The following is a 19,186-nucleotide window of genomic DNA, read 5'->3' as shown; positions in this document are numbered from 1 at the left end:
GACGCGCTGCGCCAGCCTGCTCCAAGCGGAGTTTTCCCTCAGGGCTCCAGGCCCGGGCACCGGCCTCTCGCCGCCCCGGGCTCGCCCCGCCGGCAGCCGCGGTTGGGCCCCGCCGGCCGCGCTGCCATGGCAACGGGGCCAGGCCGGGCTCTGCCCGGCACAAACATGGCGGCGCTCGAGCTCGCGCCCGCGCTGACGCCCCGTCGCCCCTCCCTGCCCGCCCCAAAGATGGCGGCGGCCACGTCACTGCCGCCCCGGCCGCGGGTGACGGCGGCGGCCATGGCGGCGGCGGCAGCGGCCATGGCGGCGCGGGGCGCCGAGGCCGAGGCGCTCTTCGAGGCGCACACGGCCGCCGAGCTGCGCGCCGTCGAGCGGCGGCTGCGCGCCGGCATCGAGCAGAAGCGGGAGGAGCTGCGGCAGATGGTGGGCGAGCGCTACCGGGACCTCATCGAGGCGGCCGACACTATCGCCGAGATGCGCCTCAGCGCCGAGAGCCTCCTGGGCGCCGTGCGGGGGCTGCAGCGGGGCGGCGCGGGCCGGGCCGGACCGCCGGCGCCGGTGAGACACCCCGGGGAAGGGGAAAACCGGGGGGGAACGACGGGGGAACCGGGGAGGGACGGCGGGGGCACCGGGCACCCCAAGGAGTGGGGCACCGGAGGGACGGGGGTGATCGGGAGGCCTGGGGAGGGACAGGGGGGGTGACAGGGGGCCCGAGTGCCCCGGGGGAGGGGGCCCCGGAGGGTGACAGGGGACCTGGAGGCCCAGGAGGAACCGGGCACCCCAGGGAAGGGAGCCCCAGAGGGACAAGGGGGTGCTGGGGGGACTGGGGGCTCCAGAGGGATGGGGGGTGATGGGGGGAGGTCGGAGTGCCCCGGGTGAGGGGGTGCCCGGAGCGTCAGGGGTGACAAGGGGACCAGGAGGCCCAGGGAGGTGATGGGGGGGGACCAGGCACCCCAGGGAAGGGGACCCCAGAGGGCCAGGGGGGTGCTGGGGGGACTGGGTGTCCCAGGGAATGGGGTCCCAGAGGGATGGGGGGTGACAGGGGGACCAGGCACCCCAGGGATAGGGGTACTGGGGGGACCAGGCACCCTGGGGTGCAGCCGTGGCAGCAGCGGGGCCTTCCCTGACCAGGCTGCCCAGGCACCGCAGCCAGCGCAGGAGCGGTTCTACCGCACCGCGGCGCAGATCAAGCTGCTGCTGGAAATCCCGGAGAAGGTGTGGAGCGCCATGGAGGCCTCGCGGTACCTGCACGCCACCCGCCTCTACCTGCTCTGCTGCCACCTCCATGGGCTCCTGCAGCTCGAGCCTGGCAGCTCCCGGTACAGCCCCATCCTCGCCCGCTTCCCCATCCTCGTCCGGCAAGTTGCTGCCGCCAGCCACTTCAGGTGAGCAGCCCGGTGCCAGCCCACCCCGCGATCTGCTGCCCTTCGATGGCTCCGAGCAGGGAAGAGATGGGCGACCACCTTCCTCCTTCCCTGCTCGTCCTTGACCCACGGCTGCCTCTCCCCAGCTTGGCTCACAGTGAGCCCAGAGCTGAATACCTCAGTCAAACACTGAACTACTTCCCTCCAGTGCATGGTGACTGCCTGGCTCATTTCCTTGCTAGATCCACCATCCTGCAGGAGAGCAAATCCCTGCTGAAGTGCCGGGCCGTGTCAGACCAGGCGGTGGCAGAAGCACTGTGCTCTATCATGCTCCTGGAGGACAGCTCTCCACGCCAGGCCTTGGCAGACTTCCTTTTGGCAAGGAAGTCGGCTATCCAGCAGCTTCTCAACCAGCCACATCATGGTCAGTATGGCTGGATCGCCTCCTTTCTTAATTCTGGGTAACCCCCTTTGCTTTATCTCCTGCTTGCCCTTCTTGCACTGCAGCACGCAGGCAGAAGATCTGGGGACGTTAGTCCTGTAAAGCTCACGATGGCAGGGGCACAGCCACTGCGCACTACTGCAGTGTTATAGCTGACAACGCTGGCAGCGTTTTGCCGCAATGCTGAATTAAGTGTACAGGGGCCCACGCCAARCCCATCTTTAACTGGGGAAGCAGGTGATGCACAGAGCCGAGTCCTGTGCCCTGCAGCCCTTCRCTGGAAACGTTTCCCTAGAATCACAGGCCTGCCTGCCTTGAAACACAGGGCTGGTCACGTCTCTGTCAAAGGGGCTGCCTTTACTGAAAGGCATTTCTTTGCAGGTGCAGGTATAAAAGCTCAAGTGTGTTCACTGATGGAGCTGCTAACCACTACCCTGTACCAGGCTCACGCTCTCTTTTACACGATGCCTGAAGGGGCACCCTCAGATCCAGCCCTGGCTTGTGGCTTGCTCTTCTCGACACTGGAGAGCACCACAGGCCAGCACCCAGCAGGTGAGCGCCCGGCCAGCAGGCAGCTCTGGCTTACAGCTCTGGCCGTCTGGGTTTGTGGGGCAGGAGGCTGCCGCTGCGCTGGGCTGATTTCCCCCATCCGGTGTGCTTCCAGGGGGAGGTGGGGTTCTGGAGGAYGAGGTGAAGCTGAGCAGCTGGTTCAGATACCTCCCGGCATCTGTGGTGGAGTTCCAGCCGGCCCTCCGGACCCTGGCACACCCCATCAGCCAGGACTACCTCAGAGATACGCTGCAGAAGTGGATCACCATGTGAGTGTGGCAGCACCTCTGTGCCACTGGAAACCACGGGCAGTGGCCTCCTTTGTAGGACTTTCCCAGACACCACAAAGTCTCTGTGCCAAAGCAGCAGCACAAAACAAACCCAAGGTCACTTGCTGACTCCAGACAGGCGGTGCCTTCTGCTGGCTCCCTGTCCACCATCCCCCTCTCCCCTGCAATTAAACAACTAGAAACAGCATAGGGCTGTCCTGAAAGCCAGGCTGTAACACTCCAATATAACAGACCACACAAACTCACCCAGGGCTGCATAGCGGTATTTGTTTAGAGTTCCTGCATRCTGCAGTAACCCACCAGCAAACAAGCACAGAGAATAAATGAGAAGGAAACCCCTTACCTGGCTCTTCCAGGTCCAGCACCTCTTTCCTCCTCACTGCCCTTCTCCAGACTGTGGGAGATGCAGCCAGACCCCTTTATAGATCTCCCAGCTCCACCCCTTCCCACTGTGCTTTGCCCTCTGAAGGGGAACAGTCTGGCAGCCCTTCCTCCCCCCTTAACAGCCTTGTCAGTCACTTGTCAGTCCTGTATCGTTATCCTGTGGAGCTGCTGCCAGGGTGGCCAGCTGGTCCCTGCAGTCAGCTGCAGCGTGCCATGGTGCGTGGCCATGGGATGTTTCCCCAGCAATGCATCTCATAGCGCCCTGCGTGTTCTCCCTGCCTGTCCGTGCTGGCTGGCAACGGGGGAGCAGTTAGTGTAGCAGGGGCAGCATTCCTGGGGTGCTGGTGCAGTGTTGCGGCAGTGCTCCCAGCTTGGATACCCGTCACAGCCCTGCGTTCCTGCTGGAGGGTACGTGGTATTCCTGCTAGGCCCTGGTGTGGGATCCAGGGTGCAGCTGCCAGACTCACCGAGAGGAAAGGGCACCCTCAGTAGGTGTTTCTCCCAGGTAGAGCCTCTTACTGAAATGTTAAGAATTTCCCCACCTTGTAGCAGACATTCTCTCCTACCTTCCCTGGGGCTGTGACTGAGCAAGTCAGACTGAAGTGAAACATTGCCTTCAGGTGTAATGACGACATCAAGGCTGGAATCACCAACCTGTTAGTCTATGTGAAGAGCTTGAAAGGCCTTGCTGGGATCCGCGATGCAGTGTGGGAGCTGCTCACAAGCGAGTCCGTGAGCCAGCACTGGGACACTGTATGCCGTCACCTTTTGGACAAACCTGCTTCCTTCTGGGAGGACTTGCTGCAGCAGCTGTTCCTGGACAGGTTACAGGTGGGTGCTCCACACCAGCCACCCCTCGGGTTTCCCTTGAGCGAAGCTTTGTTGCCTGCGTGGCAGCCAAGCTGCCTCAGCAGAGCTGGCTGGGGCATRGTTCTGGGCTAAGCCTCGTGCACAAAGTTTGGGGCAGCTGGCAATTCATGGAGAACCTGGGAACTTTGCTGTGTCCCTTTGATTATTTAGGACTGTCCGTTGCTGCCTGTGAGCCAGCCCTAATTGCATACCTAAATAGTGATAGGGTAGCAGGAAGCACTAATAAAGGGTGCTTTTTTTTTCCCCCTCATTCTCTTCCAGACACTGACTAAAGAAGGATTTGACTCCATCTCAAGCAGCTCCAAACAGCTTCTCATCTTAGCCCTACAAGAACTTGAAAGCAAGTCCAGCACCTCTGTCCCTAGCAAACACATCCAGTTTGAACACGATGTGGCCCTATTTCTGTGGTCAGAGAGCTCTAGTGACCTGCCTTCAGATGCCGCTTGGGTCAACGTGGCAAACCGCAGCCAGTTCACCAAGAGTGGCCTATCCATGAAAGCACAGGTGCTCACTCCCTGTGTGCAGAGCTTCTGCTCAGCTCTCGACTCAAAACTGAAGGCCAAGTTGGATGACCTTCTGTCCTACCTTCCCTCAGACTCCTCACCTGCCAAGGAGGCAGCTCCCGCGGTGCTGTCTCGCTCTGCTTTCGACCGATACGCCGATGCCAGCACCGTGGAGGGGCTGCTCCGCGACCATTGCATCGCCTGCATCCACTATGTGCTGGGCTGCGTGCGCGAAGAGCTCCAGAGCGCCCAGAGCCTGCTGAGAGAGCAGGCAGACGCTCCCAGCGATACCAAACTCAATGCTGTCCTCTTCATGGCAAGACTCTGCCAGTCCCTGAGCGAGCTGTGCCCTCACCTGAAGCAGTGTATCCTGGGCCAGTCGGGCAGCACGGAGACAGCACTGAAGGAAACCCGCTCCACAAAGAAGCTGGGGAAGGGGAAAGCCCAGGAGGTGAAYCCTGTGCAGGCCAAGTGGCAGGAAGTGAAGGCAGAGCTTTTGCAGCAGAGCCTGTTTGCTTATCAGATATGGAGCTCGGCTGTCACCAAAGTAAGGGGCTGTTTCTCTCATCACGTGTTTCCTGTGTGGGTTTCTCTCATTCAGCTCCCTGCGGGCAGTGCTGCTGCTCCTTAGCTGGTGCCAGCTCCTGAGAGCTCATCACACTGCCACCACAGGGCTCAATCAACCTGTGGGGAGAGGAGGTAGCTGCAGCTTGGAGGTGGCATCCAGCAGATCCACTGTAAGGGGATGGTCTTCACAAGGTTCACTTGGGGAGGAACGGGATGAGGGAGGTCGGCCTCCACAGGAAGAAATAGGCTGCACGTTTTTTATTACTCACATTAGAACTGTCTCTCCTGTGACTGYGTGCTTTTGTATTCTGTGCTCTAGGCTCTGGTTCAGTGCTTTACCCGCACGTTGCTGTTAGACACAGCAGGCTCCATCTTGGCCACAGCCACCAACTGGGATGAAATTGAAATTCAGGAGGAGACCGAGTCTGGAAACAGTGTAACGTCAAAGATCCGGCTGCCTGTGCAGGTATGAGAAACATCCTCTCCCAGTGCAGACAAACAGTCTGTCAGGAGGAGAAAAGCACTGGTCTCCAAAACCACAGCTTTGTCAAACACTCACCAGCCTGTGTCTTTTGCAAGAGTGACTTCAGGGATGCCTCASTTAAGCAGGCTTCAGCTCCGTATTTAGCAGGTCATTTATCAAGTGGTATCTCTAGACTTAACACTTCCGTGGGTCAGTAGAGAAGCCAGCATCCTTCCCACTGAAAGTCAAGTGTGAAGTCCAAGTGTGCTGACCTGCTGTGGAGTTTGCCTGGTGTTATGACCACAGGGCAAACACTCTCTTGTGTTGTTATTTGTTCTTTGCAGTGCTTATTCTTTAAGGACAGAGGTCAGAGGAAGGAAATTAGACAGTTGCTGCTGCATATTCAAATGAATGAGATTGGCCCAGATCCTATAAAGCTGAGCCAAAGGACTCACATTTGGCTTATACACAGAGGCCTGCAGGAGAGATGATTTCAAGGAAATTCAAAGCACTGAAAGACAGGACCATAAAAGCAGGAGTGTGCAAAACCTGAGAAGAAACCTGAGGCCTGCAGATTTCCTTAGGCTCTTGGGGAGGGCAGGAGTGACACTTGCGGTGATAAAGCAGGCGGCAATTTCACAGAGGGAGAGGAGGGCCAAAGCAAGAATGAGTTCAGCGTTTGCTCAGTAAGAGAGGCTGGACAGGGCAACAGTCTCTTGTAGTGACCTTCAGAAGGTGAATTTTGGTGATTCTGAAGGAAAAAGCACCAGGATGAAAGTTCAGGATAGTTTGCAGATAAGGGAGAAGGGCAAGGGAGTAAACAATGAACCCAAATAACGTGCTGGCATCAACAGTGATAGAAAAAAGGCAGAAAGAGCAGTTCCGTTTTGACCACATTCAGCTGAAGACTTCCTCTTGAAAGTACTTGTGTGACTTTTAGGACCACTATAACCAAATCTCTGGTCTACCAGTAGATGAAATCTTATGAAAGATTGGAGCCAGGCTATGGGGGCAGGTAGATCTCAGTGGTAGAGATCTGAGGTTGCTGAGGAAGCAGGACAACCAAAAGGAAGTTGTCCCCTTGATAAAGCTGATGTAGCTTACACACCACATGAAAATAATACTTTCCTAACTTTTTTAAACAGCCATCCTGGTACGTTCAGTGCCTCCTCTTCAGTCTGTGCCAAGAGGTGAACCGCGTTGGAGGTCACACTCTTCCAAAAGTCACCTTGCAGGAGCTGCTGAAGACGTGCATGGCGGAAGTGCTTGCTGCCTATGAAAAGCTTTTGGAAAAGAAGCAGGAGAAGGTATGTGAGTACGATCAGCTTGCTCACAGTGCTGCCCTTGCTGGAGTTAGCGTGGGACGAGAGGGTTGCTGGATCATGTGGCAATAACGTATGCTCCCGTCCGGTGGAACAGAAACCGTCCACCAGTGAAAGTTAGAAAGGGTGACTGCATCCCTTTTCACCACCACCTCCCAAAAAAGATGAGGCAACAAGTGGATCCGACACCAGATTGCCTGCTCTGAATGGTTTAGCTGGGTTGGTTGATTCTTGATGCCAGCACTGTTAAATGTTTAGCCTACAGCAGTCCTTTGAAAGCCCTGTTTACAATGTGAGTCAAGACAGCTTTTTTTTTTTGACTGTCCTATTTGCAGAAAGAAGGCACCTTCCCCATGACCCAGAACAGAGCTTTGCAGTTACTCTATGATCTGCGGTACCTGAATATCATCTTGACGGCAAAGAGCGAGGAAGCAAAAGCCAGCAGGATCAAGCATGACTCTGGGTGCAGTATAGTTGTGGGATTCAGATCCCAGCAGTAGCTTGTTGGGCCCCCAAACTGTTTAAACTTACCAGCAGTCAGGAGAGTATCCACAGAAGTGGTGTCTTTAGGCCAAGCAGAACATCCTGAAGAGCAGCGCAGACACTCCTCTTTGTGCACTGCCCTGGGAACAGGTCTGTCCTGTAGTTGGAGAGCTTTGTTCTCCGACTCCCTTCACTGACACTAAGCTCATCCTCAAAATGTAGAAGGAGAGATGGGATTCTGAGGCTGACAGCTCGGAAACAGCAACTGGTCCCCCCTGCTTGCGTATACAGCATGTCTGTGTGGCAGCAGGGGTACCTTCAGAGAAAGCTCCTGGAGAGAATAGTTAGGCTCCCACCCAAGAGTCTAAAACTTGTCTATGTTCCAGTCTTGAGACTGAGGCATCTTTCTTTCTGTAAGACTTACAGCAGGGTGAATTTTCCTATGCAATAGCAGGCTTTGTAGATTGTATTTGTAATAGCTGGAAGCCATTCAAACAGCTACTGTTCTGCTAGGCAATTTCTGTTTTGCTTAGTCACCTCTTAGGGGTAAGTCCTTCAAGGTTTCAGAGGGATGAATGAAACTACCTTGCCCTCATCAGCAGCCATTCTTCCTGTATCCTGCTCCTCTAAGATGTAACACTGACAGGACTCTTCTGCTCTGGTTGTAGGATTGAGAAGGTGATTGACTTCCTGGAGGGACACATAGATCCGTTTGACTTGGATGTTTTTACTCCACACTTAAATAGCAACCTTAATCGCCTGGTTCAACGAACCTCTGTAAGTTCAGGAAAAGGAAAGAATGCATCAGGAAGCAATGTTGCAAAACAAGTTCGCTGCGCTCTACAAGGGCAGCTTTGGTGGGTTTATAAACTGCTTAATACCCAAAGATAACTACTGGCACTTACTCAGGAACGCGAAGAGTATTTAAAGCCAGCTGAAGAGTAGCTTGCTGGGCTGGCTAGATAACACATAATCATGCATGGAATTGGCTCAACTTTATCTAACAGGCTTCAGTGGAGCCTGTGTGATACTAATTGGGTTAAGTAGTACTGAAATAGGCCTAGAATTCAACTATGATAATAGCTAGCAGCACCAATTAAAAGCAAGAGTTAAAGAGGGTGAAGAGAGAGACTTAATATTCAAACTTGAAACTTGGATAATTAAGCAACTAACCACAAGTATTCTGGAATGTTGCCAAAAATACAGTAGACTGTGAGTGTGTGCCATTCATGTGATCAGCTCCACAGATGCCCCCAAACACTAGCAGCTACTTCATGTCTTCTAGGTTCTCTTTGGCTTGTTAACTGGGACGGAGAACCAATACACTAGTAGGAGCAGCGCTCTGAGCTCCCAGGAGCTTCATAATATCTTGCCATTAGCATCCAGTCAGATCAGGTAAGTTATTCAAGTGTGCTGTGCATTTTCACATCTCTTTAGGAAACACTTCTAAAAACTGTTGCTTCCGTGCTACTAATTGCATTTTTTTATTCCATTTCTTTAAGATTTGGACTTCTGCCGCTAAGTATGTCCAGCTCACGAAAGACCAAATCTGCTACCAGAAACACAGAAAGAGTTCAGGTTGGTAAAATAAAACCATATTAACTTTCTGCCAGTGCTCATTCTCCCACCTACACTGTAACTTGCAGGGAAAGAAGAAAGTAGCCAAACATAGTAATATTTAACCTGTTTTTTATTTTCTGTAAAATGAGAAAACCATTATGGCAACACAGCAGGAGATGGTTTGGATTTCCCCTTGCCCCTCAAAAAAACYGACGCCTGGATTTTTTTTGGCGCACTGCTCTGCAATAAAACATAGGCAATAACCACCATGAAAATGCAGTGAAAACTTATACAGATGAGGCATTTTGAGATCAATGCATAAAAGACTTGGTTCATTTAAGAATGGCTGCAAGAAATGTTGAAGGATACTGTCTAATTATTTGAACTCCCTTCCAGTATGATGCTGACCTTTAACTCCTGATGAAGTCTCGCTTGGGTATTTAAGCCTGTGTGAATTGAGTGGCTTGCTTCTCCTGCAAACACTTTGTGTTGTCCAATGTTTGAGTTTTATTAGCAGACAACTATCGCGTTGCTACATGTTTCCCACAGTTTGAAATATCTGTTTAGATGGAGCTCCCCATGCTGAGGGCAGAGAGCCAAGGAATACCTCACTGTTACAGGAAACAGTATTTAGCAATCTGTTTCCTTTAGCCATTATTAACTTGGTATCTATCTATGGTGATGTCCTTTCAACTGGGACAGAAGTGTAAAGATCTGATTTTTATCGGAGCAGAGAGTGTTACCTGAGATGCTAACTTTACTCTGCCACTCTTGTTCTCCATTATTCAGAAGCATTAAGAGCTAGACATTGTATAAAGGTTGTATAAAAGCCTGAAGCTTCAAAATGAAGGTATTCTTTACCTCTTACACCTTGGGCATAATAGACTGTAGAAGCATGTAGTCATGTCTGTCTCACTCCTACTGCTCCTCTCTTCTGTTGTGGCAGTAGCAAAGGCTGTGTTGACATATTCTGCACTGGCCACACTTCTCTGAATTACTGACAGATGCTTACTTCTTTTATGCTAAAAAGGTTCTGGAGAGGTTAAAGTCCACAGTTACTTAAGAACAGCTCTCTACACAGAGGCTAGAGTTGTACTCTTAGCATTCTGTTATCCCCCTTGCATTGAGAGCAACAGCCTCTTCCCTCCTGCAATACAGAATGATTGTTTTTGAGCACTGAATGACATCCGAGAAGTTAACTGTTGCTAACAACAGCAAGAACTAGGCTTGTACCACTCAGTCGCCGCTGTCCTGCCTGTCACTAACCACCTAGAGCAGCAATAACACAACTTAGTTTGAGGTTCAGGCTCAACATGCCTGAGAACAGCTGTTCTGCTGTAGTCTGTGCCTCCTTGCAGCTACTGTAGGTGAGGATATGAAAACAAAAACAAAAAAAAAAAAATCAAAGGTATGCTGTAATAGTTACTGACTCTCTCTTTAAAAAAAATAAAAAATACAGGTTCCACCTCCTGCACTCACAAGAACAGAAGATGAGACATTCCGCCCTGGCTCTTTGTTCAGGCAGCTTGTAATCGAGGAGGAAGACACAGCTGCACCTTCTCTCTTCAAGCTGGGATGGCTTTCAGGCATGACCAAGTGATTCAATCAAAAAAAAAATAAAAATAAAAAACCCACACATTTGTCTATATATTCATCTTCACACTCTCCTCTCAACAGGGTCTGGTAAAACCTCTACTGTTATTATCAGAAGAGGATTGCTTTTCCATCCTTAGCAAGATCATAGTTTGCTACTTAAATCAGACATCAGTCAGGATGGTCTTTGTAATCTGGCTACTGAAACAGAAGTCTATCTACTCTTTCACTTCCTATTCCTTAGGAACTGTTAACCTTAAATTCAAATTAAAGTAGCACACAATTTAATAGAAAACAAAACGTTTCACAGTTAGAAATTTGTGTCTGAGCTACACAGGTCTACTTTCTCCCTGTTCAAAAGCCCCTCTCCAGGCTACTCTATACTTTCCTCAAGAGATCACAACTCTGCTATCTAAAGGACCCCAATGGGCACCCGATATTTTGGCTACAGCTGCCTAAGCTTTCCTGGTTCTAGTTTCACATTTTCTTTTGAATACTGCAGTAGTAAAGATCAAGCAAGATAAGGCTCGTCACACACTAAGCTGGGTAGAAAGTTGCAGCTGGTCCTAAGGATTCCAGTAACAGCAGATATTCTCAGCATCTTTTTAACTCTAAACAATCAGTTAACTAGCATCATGCCTTTAAAAAATTATTTTGCCAAAGAAATTTTTTACTATTTTATTGAAATTAAAAAAGACTTATAAAACTGAAGATGAATGTTTGAAAGAACTTTACATAAAGCAACAAACTGCTAACAAACAGATTAGGCAGTCAATTGGAATTGGACTCATTATGCAACCCTATAATACAGATGTGGATTCCTCAGTCTCACCTTGACACGTACTTTATAACCACCCCAAAAAGAATCCTATAAAAATTGCTTCAAAGCCCCTTTTGCATTGCAATAGTGCAGCAAACCACAAGTAAACAATTTCCTGTTAACCTGTTATTTCAAATATAGACTGAAAAGGCAACAGGCGTTTTGTGCAATTCCATTTTAACAAACTTTAAGTTGAAATATCAAATCTACACAGTGCTGTCCCTTCACAGAAGGCAAGGAACTGCTGGTTCATCATGTAGGAGGGCGTCCCCGATTCTGTAAGCTGTGAAAGTGTGCCTCCTTCAGGATCTGGTTGATGTGGAAGTAAGGACCTTGACTTAGTGCAGATTGCTCATGGAAGGACTGAGAGGTGACAGGACTGGATCCTGTAATTATCTGGTTTAAGCTGGTTTCTGGACCACTTGCTCTGTCAGGACTGTTGATGCTACTGCTACTACAACTGCTGCTGCTGCTGCCGCTATCACTGCTGGAGGACTATGAGACACAAAGAGAATGTTAACAGCAAAATGACACACACATTTTTCTCTCCTGTCCACAGTGAAAGACCTCAGTTAAGTAAATCGCCTTTAGAATAAGTCCCTCCCTTCCACATTTTCAGGCTCACATTCAGCCTGATGGACTAAAGTACATCCACCAAGTGTGCTTTCTTGGCATTCATTGCTTCACTTATTTTGCCAACACCTGAAAAGCAACAAGGAGTTGAAGGGATGAACAAGCTTTCACCCTGAGGTTCACTGACCTCCAGTATACTGAGTTTCAATCTTTTGGTTTTAGGCCCACCAGTTCTGCCCCCGTGACCCATATTAACACTAGTGAAGTTTGCTGAATCCATCCGAGAATTGGAAAATAAAGAACATTTCTACTGAATTGCATGTGTCAGTAAAGGCAGGCAGGACATTAGAAAAAAGCTGTACTGTTTTTTCACATCAGTTCTGTTCTAGCAGACAGTTTAGGTAAGCACCATGCAAAGCATCTTTCTAGAAGTCATTTTTTCTAAAATGTGATTTGAAGCATCCAAAGCAACAGGCTGTTAAAAATAAATGCAACACAATACCCATTTTAAGTCTTTGAACACCTTGATATACATACAGCTACTATTTTCCCAATAAGTACTGGGACTGAAAGATTAACTTGTAGTTTTCTATATCAATTTACTTGACATTACAGTGAAAGAGTGACAGCCATCAAAATACTTCCATGTGCAGAAAACAGAACTCATGATTTAGCTCACATAAGAGGACAGGGCTCATTCACCAGCATTTAGAAGGATAAACACATTTTATAGTAACAATACTAGAAGAGCACTAAGACATGATTTTCAGTGTTTCAAAGACATAAAACTGTTTACACCATTTTAAGGGCTGCTAAGGAAAGACTTCCATTAGTTACAGCTGAAATATTTCATTACAGTGTGATATGCTGTTCAGAACAATATTAGAAAGATTTAAGTGCTTAAAAATGAGAAAGTGACTACTTCCTCCCATAATGTGTAAATTCAAAAAAGCAGCCAGCATAAATGACAGCAGATAAACATCTTTAAGTATTAAACTAAAACCACAGAAGTCAAAGCTTGGTGGCCGCAGCAGAGGAAGTCAAATTTAAAGAAGTCAACAGTAATTTTAACAGTCTGCACCACATCCAGAAAGCCTCACTTTGGAATAAAATCTGAAGAATGGTGCAAACTGCACCTGGCAGGTCTGTCAACAACCAGCGAGAAAGGCCCAGGAAGCCACTCTGTATAAATATTTGAGATGGACCAAAATGCCAGACTGGAAGTCCCACAGCACTGATTACACAATTGATCATGAGAATTCAACTGTCTAATCAAAAGTAAATGTCCTTTTTTTTTTTTTTTTGCTAAGCACCAGAAATGCTTTAGTTCTGTTGTAGTATAGCAAGCCAGAAAACTTTGCTGAGGCTGCAACCATGCTGCATGTTAGATTCAGCTAGCATTAAAGCACAAAAAGAAAAAAAAAGAAAAAAAAAGAAAGCAACAGATGTAACTACATGAGCAACCAGCTACTCTTCCTAATACTACTAATACTAGAGAGGGAGAGAACACTAGAAGGACAGAGAAGGGCCACTAAATAATGTATGCTAGACTATCTCATTTTGCATAAAAGCGCAAATATTGAAATGCAGCACTGTTACGCTTAACAAGTTACAGCAGCCTTGGAGAGAAACCCACCGCACAGGACACTTTGTTTCCTTTTAGTCTGTGTTCCTTACTGTTTTTCGTTACAGCCACCTTCTGAAAATCAAGGTAAAAATTGAAATGAGAACCTAGTATTAATTACTGCTAAGGTTTCATGTTTTAACAGAACAAACATTTTAGAGCTGTTAGTAATGACTGTTTTCTGCATGTCTTTTTTTTTTTTTTTTAAAAAAAAAACAGAGATTGTGTCCTGGGACGTGCTTCCTGCATCTAAGGCTGTTGACAGATGTGGTTTATCAGACCCTCTTTATTTCCATTTCTCTAATGCAAAAATTCACTAGCACGTGAAACCCATTTATTGCCCAAATCATGTCAAAGACCTACCATTTCCCCAGGCTGTGGTGCACATTCTGTTAGGCATTTGGACTACAATTAGACAAAAAAAGAATCCTTAAAGTCATAATGTCAGCAACGACAGTTATCTACACAATGAAACAATGTTTTAAGTGAAAGGGCAAAGGAAAGCAGCCCAATTAAGGCTTCTAAGTACCTTAAGTATTGAAAGAGCATCTTCAAAGCTTATCTGGCTCATGAACTCTTCTAAACATCACACCGAGTAGTTGCAAAATTTTAAATAATTTCCAAATAAAAGACCAGATAAATGTTTTAACTAATCCACTGATCAGTAATGTAGCATCTCAACCACTAATCACAGGAACTTGAGAAACAGCCATTTAGACCTGGCTACTCTCAAAAGCTTTCAAGATCAGTTTAACTGAGAAGTAATCTGTTTTTAATTAGAATTTAAACCAGCAATACCCTTCCTAACTAGGGTAATATTTGAAGAGAATGACACGGGTGCAATGCTAGACAAAAACTCTGCTTTGAGATAAACAACTTTTGTCCTGCGTCAGTAACCCTCTCCGCTGATTTCTAGGCTCTGGGGAATCTCGTCTTCAGTCAGACTAACAAAAGAGGAACCTTAAGAAATGAGGTTTTACAGAAGAAGGTTATTCAGGAAGGAAAAGAATTAGCCAGAAACTGAAGACTCCCTTCCTTTCCAGGGAAAAACAGTGCAAAGGGCTTTTACTTGGTGATTCTCTGGGTTGTGCAGAGCACAATTGCACATTCTAATAATTCCCCGAGTGGCTGCTTGCAGCAGGCATCTCATGGGATCTGCTACGATTCTACATAACTTCATGTACGAGCAAGCAGATGACTAAGAGGAGGAAGGGCTTTTGCTAAATTTGTAAACAAGCATTAAGGAAGACAACAAAGCTAACCTCTTTGTAAGTGGAGAGGATGGAGTACAGGCTGAACAGGAAATGAGATGGGGTGGAAAGCGCACTGCTTTGCTAGCATTTAGCATTCAGTATAGTCATCTAGCTTTTTCTTTATGTGCATGTTCATGGATTGAACCGCAATGTAGAAGTTCAGTGCCGTCCTTATGGTGGTTTTCATCTACAAGTATGGGAATGGTTTGCTTCAGGAACAGCAGGAATCCCACATCTTTATAAAAATCTGCCAAGAAACAGTGCTAATACTGAAGAGAATCTCAGCCTCCCTCCTGTAAGAGTCAGTCAAAGTCAAGGATGCTGTCTACCCTGAATGAAAGGACAATCCAATGGGAGAAAACAGTGATTCTCTTTTGCAAAAAATCTAGCTCATGTGAGCAGCGTGACTARAAGCAAACCATGGAGGGATAACATCACAGAACAGCCTACATTTGAACTGCCACTAAGACAAAAAAAATCCCCTCATTTTACATATATTGCTGTCATCTTTGAAGAGAAAGAAAAAAACAGAAAGAGATATTCTGCCATAAACCAAGTTCAGTTTTAGTAACAAAGCTGCCTGATTTTCATACTGAGATTATGTTCTCAATTAAGTCAAGCTGAATATGAATAAAATTGCCAACTTTCAACTGAAGGCAGGCAAAACAAATCGGTACTTTAGCCAACATGTTTCACAAATGGCAGATGTACCTATGCCCTCAAATGAAAAGCAGTTCTTTTCTCATGTACTCTTTAAAGTTATAAAATGCCGCCCCCACCTCCCCCCCCACACACACACTTTTACTCTTATTTCAATATTCTACAGCTAGTGAGGATTTTTAATCTGCAAGAGCTGCCTTTGTAAATGACAAACTACCAGGAAACTAAATAAAAGTGTTACAAATGGCCAACAATTTCAAAGTGACATGAATTGGAAACACTTGTGCACTATAAGCATAAGAATTTCTCCATTTGGCACAGGAATTCCTTAAAGATACATTGGAATAACAGTGATTGAATCTCACGGTTTGAGTTTCTGGGCATGCTCAATTCAGTAATCCAACATTACAAGAAAACAAGCAAATAGAAAAAAAAATAAAGCTCTATTCATCAGTAGAAGACATTGTGAATTTTGTTCCCTAGAGAAAGGGAACATTGATTTTTCTAAGACTCTGTGTCCAGCAAGCACATTCCTCCGATCCAGCATCAACAGTAAGAAATTCTACTTGCCTGCACATCAGGGTTTAATATGTTAAAAACACTTTTACAGCACAGGTGCATGCATGAAGCAGTACTCTTAATGTTAGCTTCAGCAATTCAACTTTGCACTGATTTCGCTGGCGGCATGGCAGGCAGCTCATATCCATGCTGTTCTTGCAGGCAACCCAAACAAATCAGCAGTTAAGGACAGAGTTAAGGTCATTCACTCTTGTGTGGCTACTACAAGACTATTTCCATTTCTGCAGTTTAGCGGCTTTGCCCAGTCAAACGTCAAGTGTTTATATGACAAGCAAAGGTGCTTCTGCCACTCACCATTAAGGTTTTTCCTGATATTCTTAATTTCATTACTCCTACTTCAATCCCTTGTTCCATACTAAATTCTTCCTCCTCCCGCCATAAAGCTTGTTTAGCCATTAACTACTCTACACACGAAGAGGTGTTTAACCTGTTGGACAAGTGATTCAGTGTCAGATGGCAAGCAGCTATTTAATGTTCTACCCGTTATACCCAAGAAGCAAACAACAACTTCATCCCAGCAAGTGTTAGTTCTACCAAAACAGTAATACAGGTACCAGAAACGTAAGACAGTTTTTCTGTCACAGCAGATACCTTCATGATGAACATCTCAACTGTTAGAGCATTTTCCATACAATGTCACTGTCATCAGACACTTCTAAAGGTGCACTAGTTTAAAAAAAAAAAAAAAAAGTATTCCTGACAAAAGGAGTGATGGGATATAGATTTTCATATCATCTTGAATGTAAGTATGCTTTGAAGCCATTATCAAAAGAGAAAAGACAGGTTGCTCAAAGTTATGTAGCCCACAACATTTTGTGCAAGCAAAGTATAGTTAACAGTTCCATATAACTGCAATACTTCATAATTACTCATTGCAACCAGCCTTCAGAGCGAGAGGGCTACACAAAAGAACACTAACCCTATTTTTTAAAAATTTCAAAGAAATATCTCTCATTAACTTCCAGGGACACAAACCAGGAAGGAGCCTCCTAACTCCGTGCTCTTTTCATCATCACATTGCAACAGAGACACATTGCTAACTAGAAAGCTGTATAGTGAATTTTCAGATGATTAATACTTGGAACAATTTAGAAAACTGGGCAGCACAGTTTGGAAATCAGCATAAAAAACAAAAACAAAAACAAACTATCAAAGCTAGCAAACTGCACCTTCATAGAGCACCTGCCATATGAGCGACCAATTCTGGACATAACTCAGTGCCCACTTCCATCAGATAGCACTTCCCAATTGACTTCACAATATTCTGGCAATTTAAATAACTACTTATGCTGTAGAACAGCCAGGGAGACCAGAGAGAAAATGATAAGAATTTATCCCAGTCCAACAAAAGATCATAGCAAAGACAAACAGAAACCAGATAGCTTGAGTTCAAGTCCTTCAGCTTTGAATGAGCAAGTCTTGCTTAAACTGCTGAACGTTTTTCAAAGATCAAACAAGTGCTATTGGTTGCAAGGGGCACTTTGTATATCACAGTAGTCAGAGTTCCATTRTAATGGCGAAGTGCATTTTCACTTCCTACTACGTATGTTATTATAAGTAAATACAAAGGTGGAAGAGTATGCAGCCAGGCAAAGTGACCACATGCACTTGTAATCCACTGTTTGGTTCTGGATACATTACACCTGATTTGAGACAGCAAAACTAAAAATGGCAGTAAATGCTTTCCTTGCATAGTCATTTTGGGTACTATACATCAATAGCTGAAATRTATTAACAGAACCATTCAAGCAAAAGATAGGCACATTCATTGGAAAACATGCTGATTTCCAAACTATATTTTACAGATTCCAGTCTTTGAAGTACATCACTGAGCTAAGCCTCAGGGCCTCTTATACAACGCAAAACTTGTGTTTTCATTAGCAGCTCTCTGTGAATGAAATCTCATGCAATATTCCAACCATAATTTAAATGCAGCATTAAAAGAAACTCAATTTGCCTGAACAGCCTCTCACCTCAGTGTCCCAAGAGTCCTGAAGGACAGTATTTCTGGTACTACGCTTTGTCTGGGGAATGTGACTGTCATCTTCATTACCATTCCGCCTCCTCTTCCTGAAGAAAATTGTGGTAGAAAGGAGGAAAAAAATATATTAGCAGCCCACTGATTTACCTTCTATTTTGTTTTCTAAAAGTGAGTCTGCAATAAAAGTATGAAAAATTGATAAACTAATGAAGGATCCTTCTAAACCTTTAATCTACTGTGGCCTTTCATATTCTCTTTGTAGTTTTCTTTTTACTCTGTAGAGAGCAACTATGACCTTTCTCACAAAGGAGCCAGGATGAAATTTTCATATCACTTTAAGAGACATGGATTCATATCTGCCATCAAAACTAGTGATAAGCATCTTTCTAAGTAAACTCCTTTGACAATTCTCAGCCTTGCCACTGCTCAGTACTCAGACACTTCTAAAAATACACCTTGGGTTTTGAATGACATCTGACTGGCTAAGAAAAGCACTCAGGAAGAGTAGCAGTAACTACATTTTCAATAAATACTCAATTAAGTTCATCTTGTTTACATGAGTCTACAATTAGTGTCTACGATGACTTCCTTCAGTCTCTCAATTCTCACAGCATTTGAAGTCAAGACATTCCTCAACAATGTTATTTTTGCTGGTGAATGAAAGCTTTGCAATTAAGGTGTTGGAAAACACCACCTAAAAGACCAGTCCTTCACTGTTTCGCATGCATTTGCCATCCTCTTATGACATCAGTGCTGCTTCATAGCAGCTTAGAGATAACAGCAAAATTGTTGTAAACTGACATCTCTCAGCATTAGCAGAAGTTTAATAGTAGTATCAAGTCATTTTTCCCCACCATACAAACACCACAGAGCTATGGACTTCAGTGTGTTGGGTACTACACAAAATCTAGAATGGAGCTATTTTGGTTTTTAAAAGTAATATATATATAAACACTAAACTGACTCAAATAAGATATTTACAGCTGGACTTTTGCTTACAGAAAGGCTTCAGCAGCAGCCTCAGCTGCCGGTACTTRGTCAGTGCCTACAGGCCAGGAGCTACCTCCTCCCTCCGCCACCCCTGCAGCGTCCACTACAGCCCTCCAGCCTCTCCCTGTCCTAGGAGCAGGGTTTCCCTCCCTGCTTCCCCCGATTCCACCAATCCCCCCAAGACTTGCAGCCCCCCCCCGGGGGGGGGCCCTTTCTGCCTGCCTGCTAGCCTGCCCTCCCACCCCAAAACCTCCCTGTGGGGCTCCTCTCCCCCCGCAAAATAAGCCCCCCCCAACCCGGGGGCCCTGGCGTCACC

General features: G+C 46.6%; 2 protein-coding genes across 11 annotated transcripts; one reads left to right on the top strand and one right to left on the bottom strand.

Moving 5' to 3' along the window:
* Positions 1 to 299: 299 nt before the first annotated feature.
* COG1 (component of oligomeric golgi complex 1) lies at positions 300 to 10,414 on the top strand. 6 transcript variants are annotated; one of them, XM_026067446.1, is made up of 15 exons: positions 300 to 558; positions 1,132 to 1,385; positions 1,607 to 1,788; positions 2,188 to 2,358; positions 2,471 to 2,624; positions 3,650 to 3,860; positions 4,161 to 4,949; positions 5,289 to 5,435; positions 6,578 to 6,739; positions 7,090 to 7,217; positions 7,906 to 8,014; positions 8,523 to 8,632; positions 8,740 to 8,815; positions 9,194 to 9,233; positions 10,257 to 10,347. In XM_026067446.1, exons 1-14 carry the CDS (start codon positions 301 to 303, stop codon positions 9,209 to 9,211), a joined length of 2,769 nt encoding a protein of 922 aa, XP_025923231.1. In that variant the 5' UTR covers position 300; the 3' UTR covers positions 9,212 to 9,233; positions 10,257 to 10,347. The 6 variants fall into 6 exon arrangements, with proteins under 6 accessions (XP_025923231.1, XP_025923229.1, XP_025923228.1 ...); XM_026067444.1 differs by lacking the exon at positions 9,194 to 9,233 and having other exon boundaries at positions 1,141 to 1,385; positions 10,257 to 10,414; XM_026067443.1 differs by lacking the exon at positions 9,194 to 9,233 and having other exon boundaries at positions 10,257 to 10,414.
* Positions 10,415 to 11,054: 640 nt separating this feature from the next.
* On the bottom strand, positions 11,055 to 18,944 carry FAM104A (family with sequence similarity 104 member A). Of its 5 annotated transcripts, XM_026067451.1 has the most exons (5): positions 17,873 to 17,980; positions 16,491 to 16,565; positions 13,771 to 13,812; positions 13,420 to 13,482; positions 11,055 to 11,705 (listed from the first exon to the last, which is right to left on the bottom strand). In XM_026067451.1, exons 2-5 carry the CDS (start codon positions 16,527 to 16,529, stop codon positions 11,463 to 11,465), a joined length of 387 nt encoding a protein of 128 aa, XP_025923236.1. In that variant the 5' UTR covers positions 16,530 to 16,565; positions 17,873 to 17,980; the 3' UTR covers positions 11,055 to 11,462. The 5 variants fall into 5 exon arrangements, 3 of the variants coding, with proteins under 3 accessions (XP_025923236.1, XP_025923238.1, XP_025923237.1); XR_003253772.1 differs by having other exon boundaries at positions 11,055 to 13,482; positions 13,771 to 16,326; positions 17,873 to 18,944; XM_026067453.1 differs by lacking the exon at positions 13,420 to 13,482 and having other exon boundaries at positions 17,873 to 17,979.
* Positions 18,945 to 19,186: the final 242 nt, after the last annotated feature.

Source organism: Apteryx rowi, unplaced genomic scaffold (assembly GCF_003343035.1).
Source record: "Apteryx rowi isolate R43461 unplaced genomic scaffold, aptRow1 scaffold_26, whole genome shotgun sequence".
Lineage (NCBI taxonomy): Eukaryota > Metazoa > Chordata > Aves > Apterygiformes > Apterygidae > Apteryx > Apteryx rowi.
The sequence above is the reverse complement of the archived record's forward strand: the minus strand, read 5'-3'. Positions and strand labels throughout refer to the sequence as shown.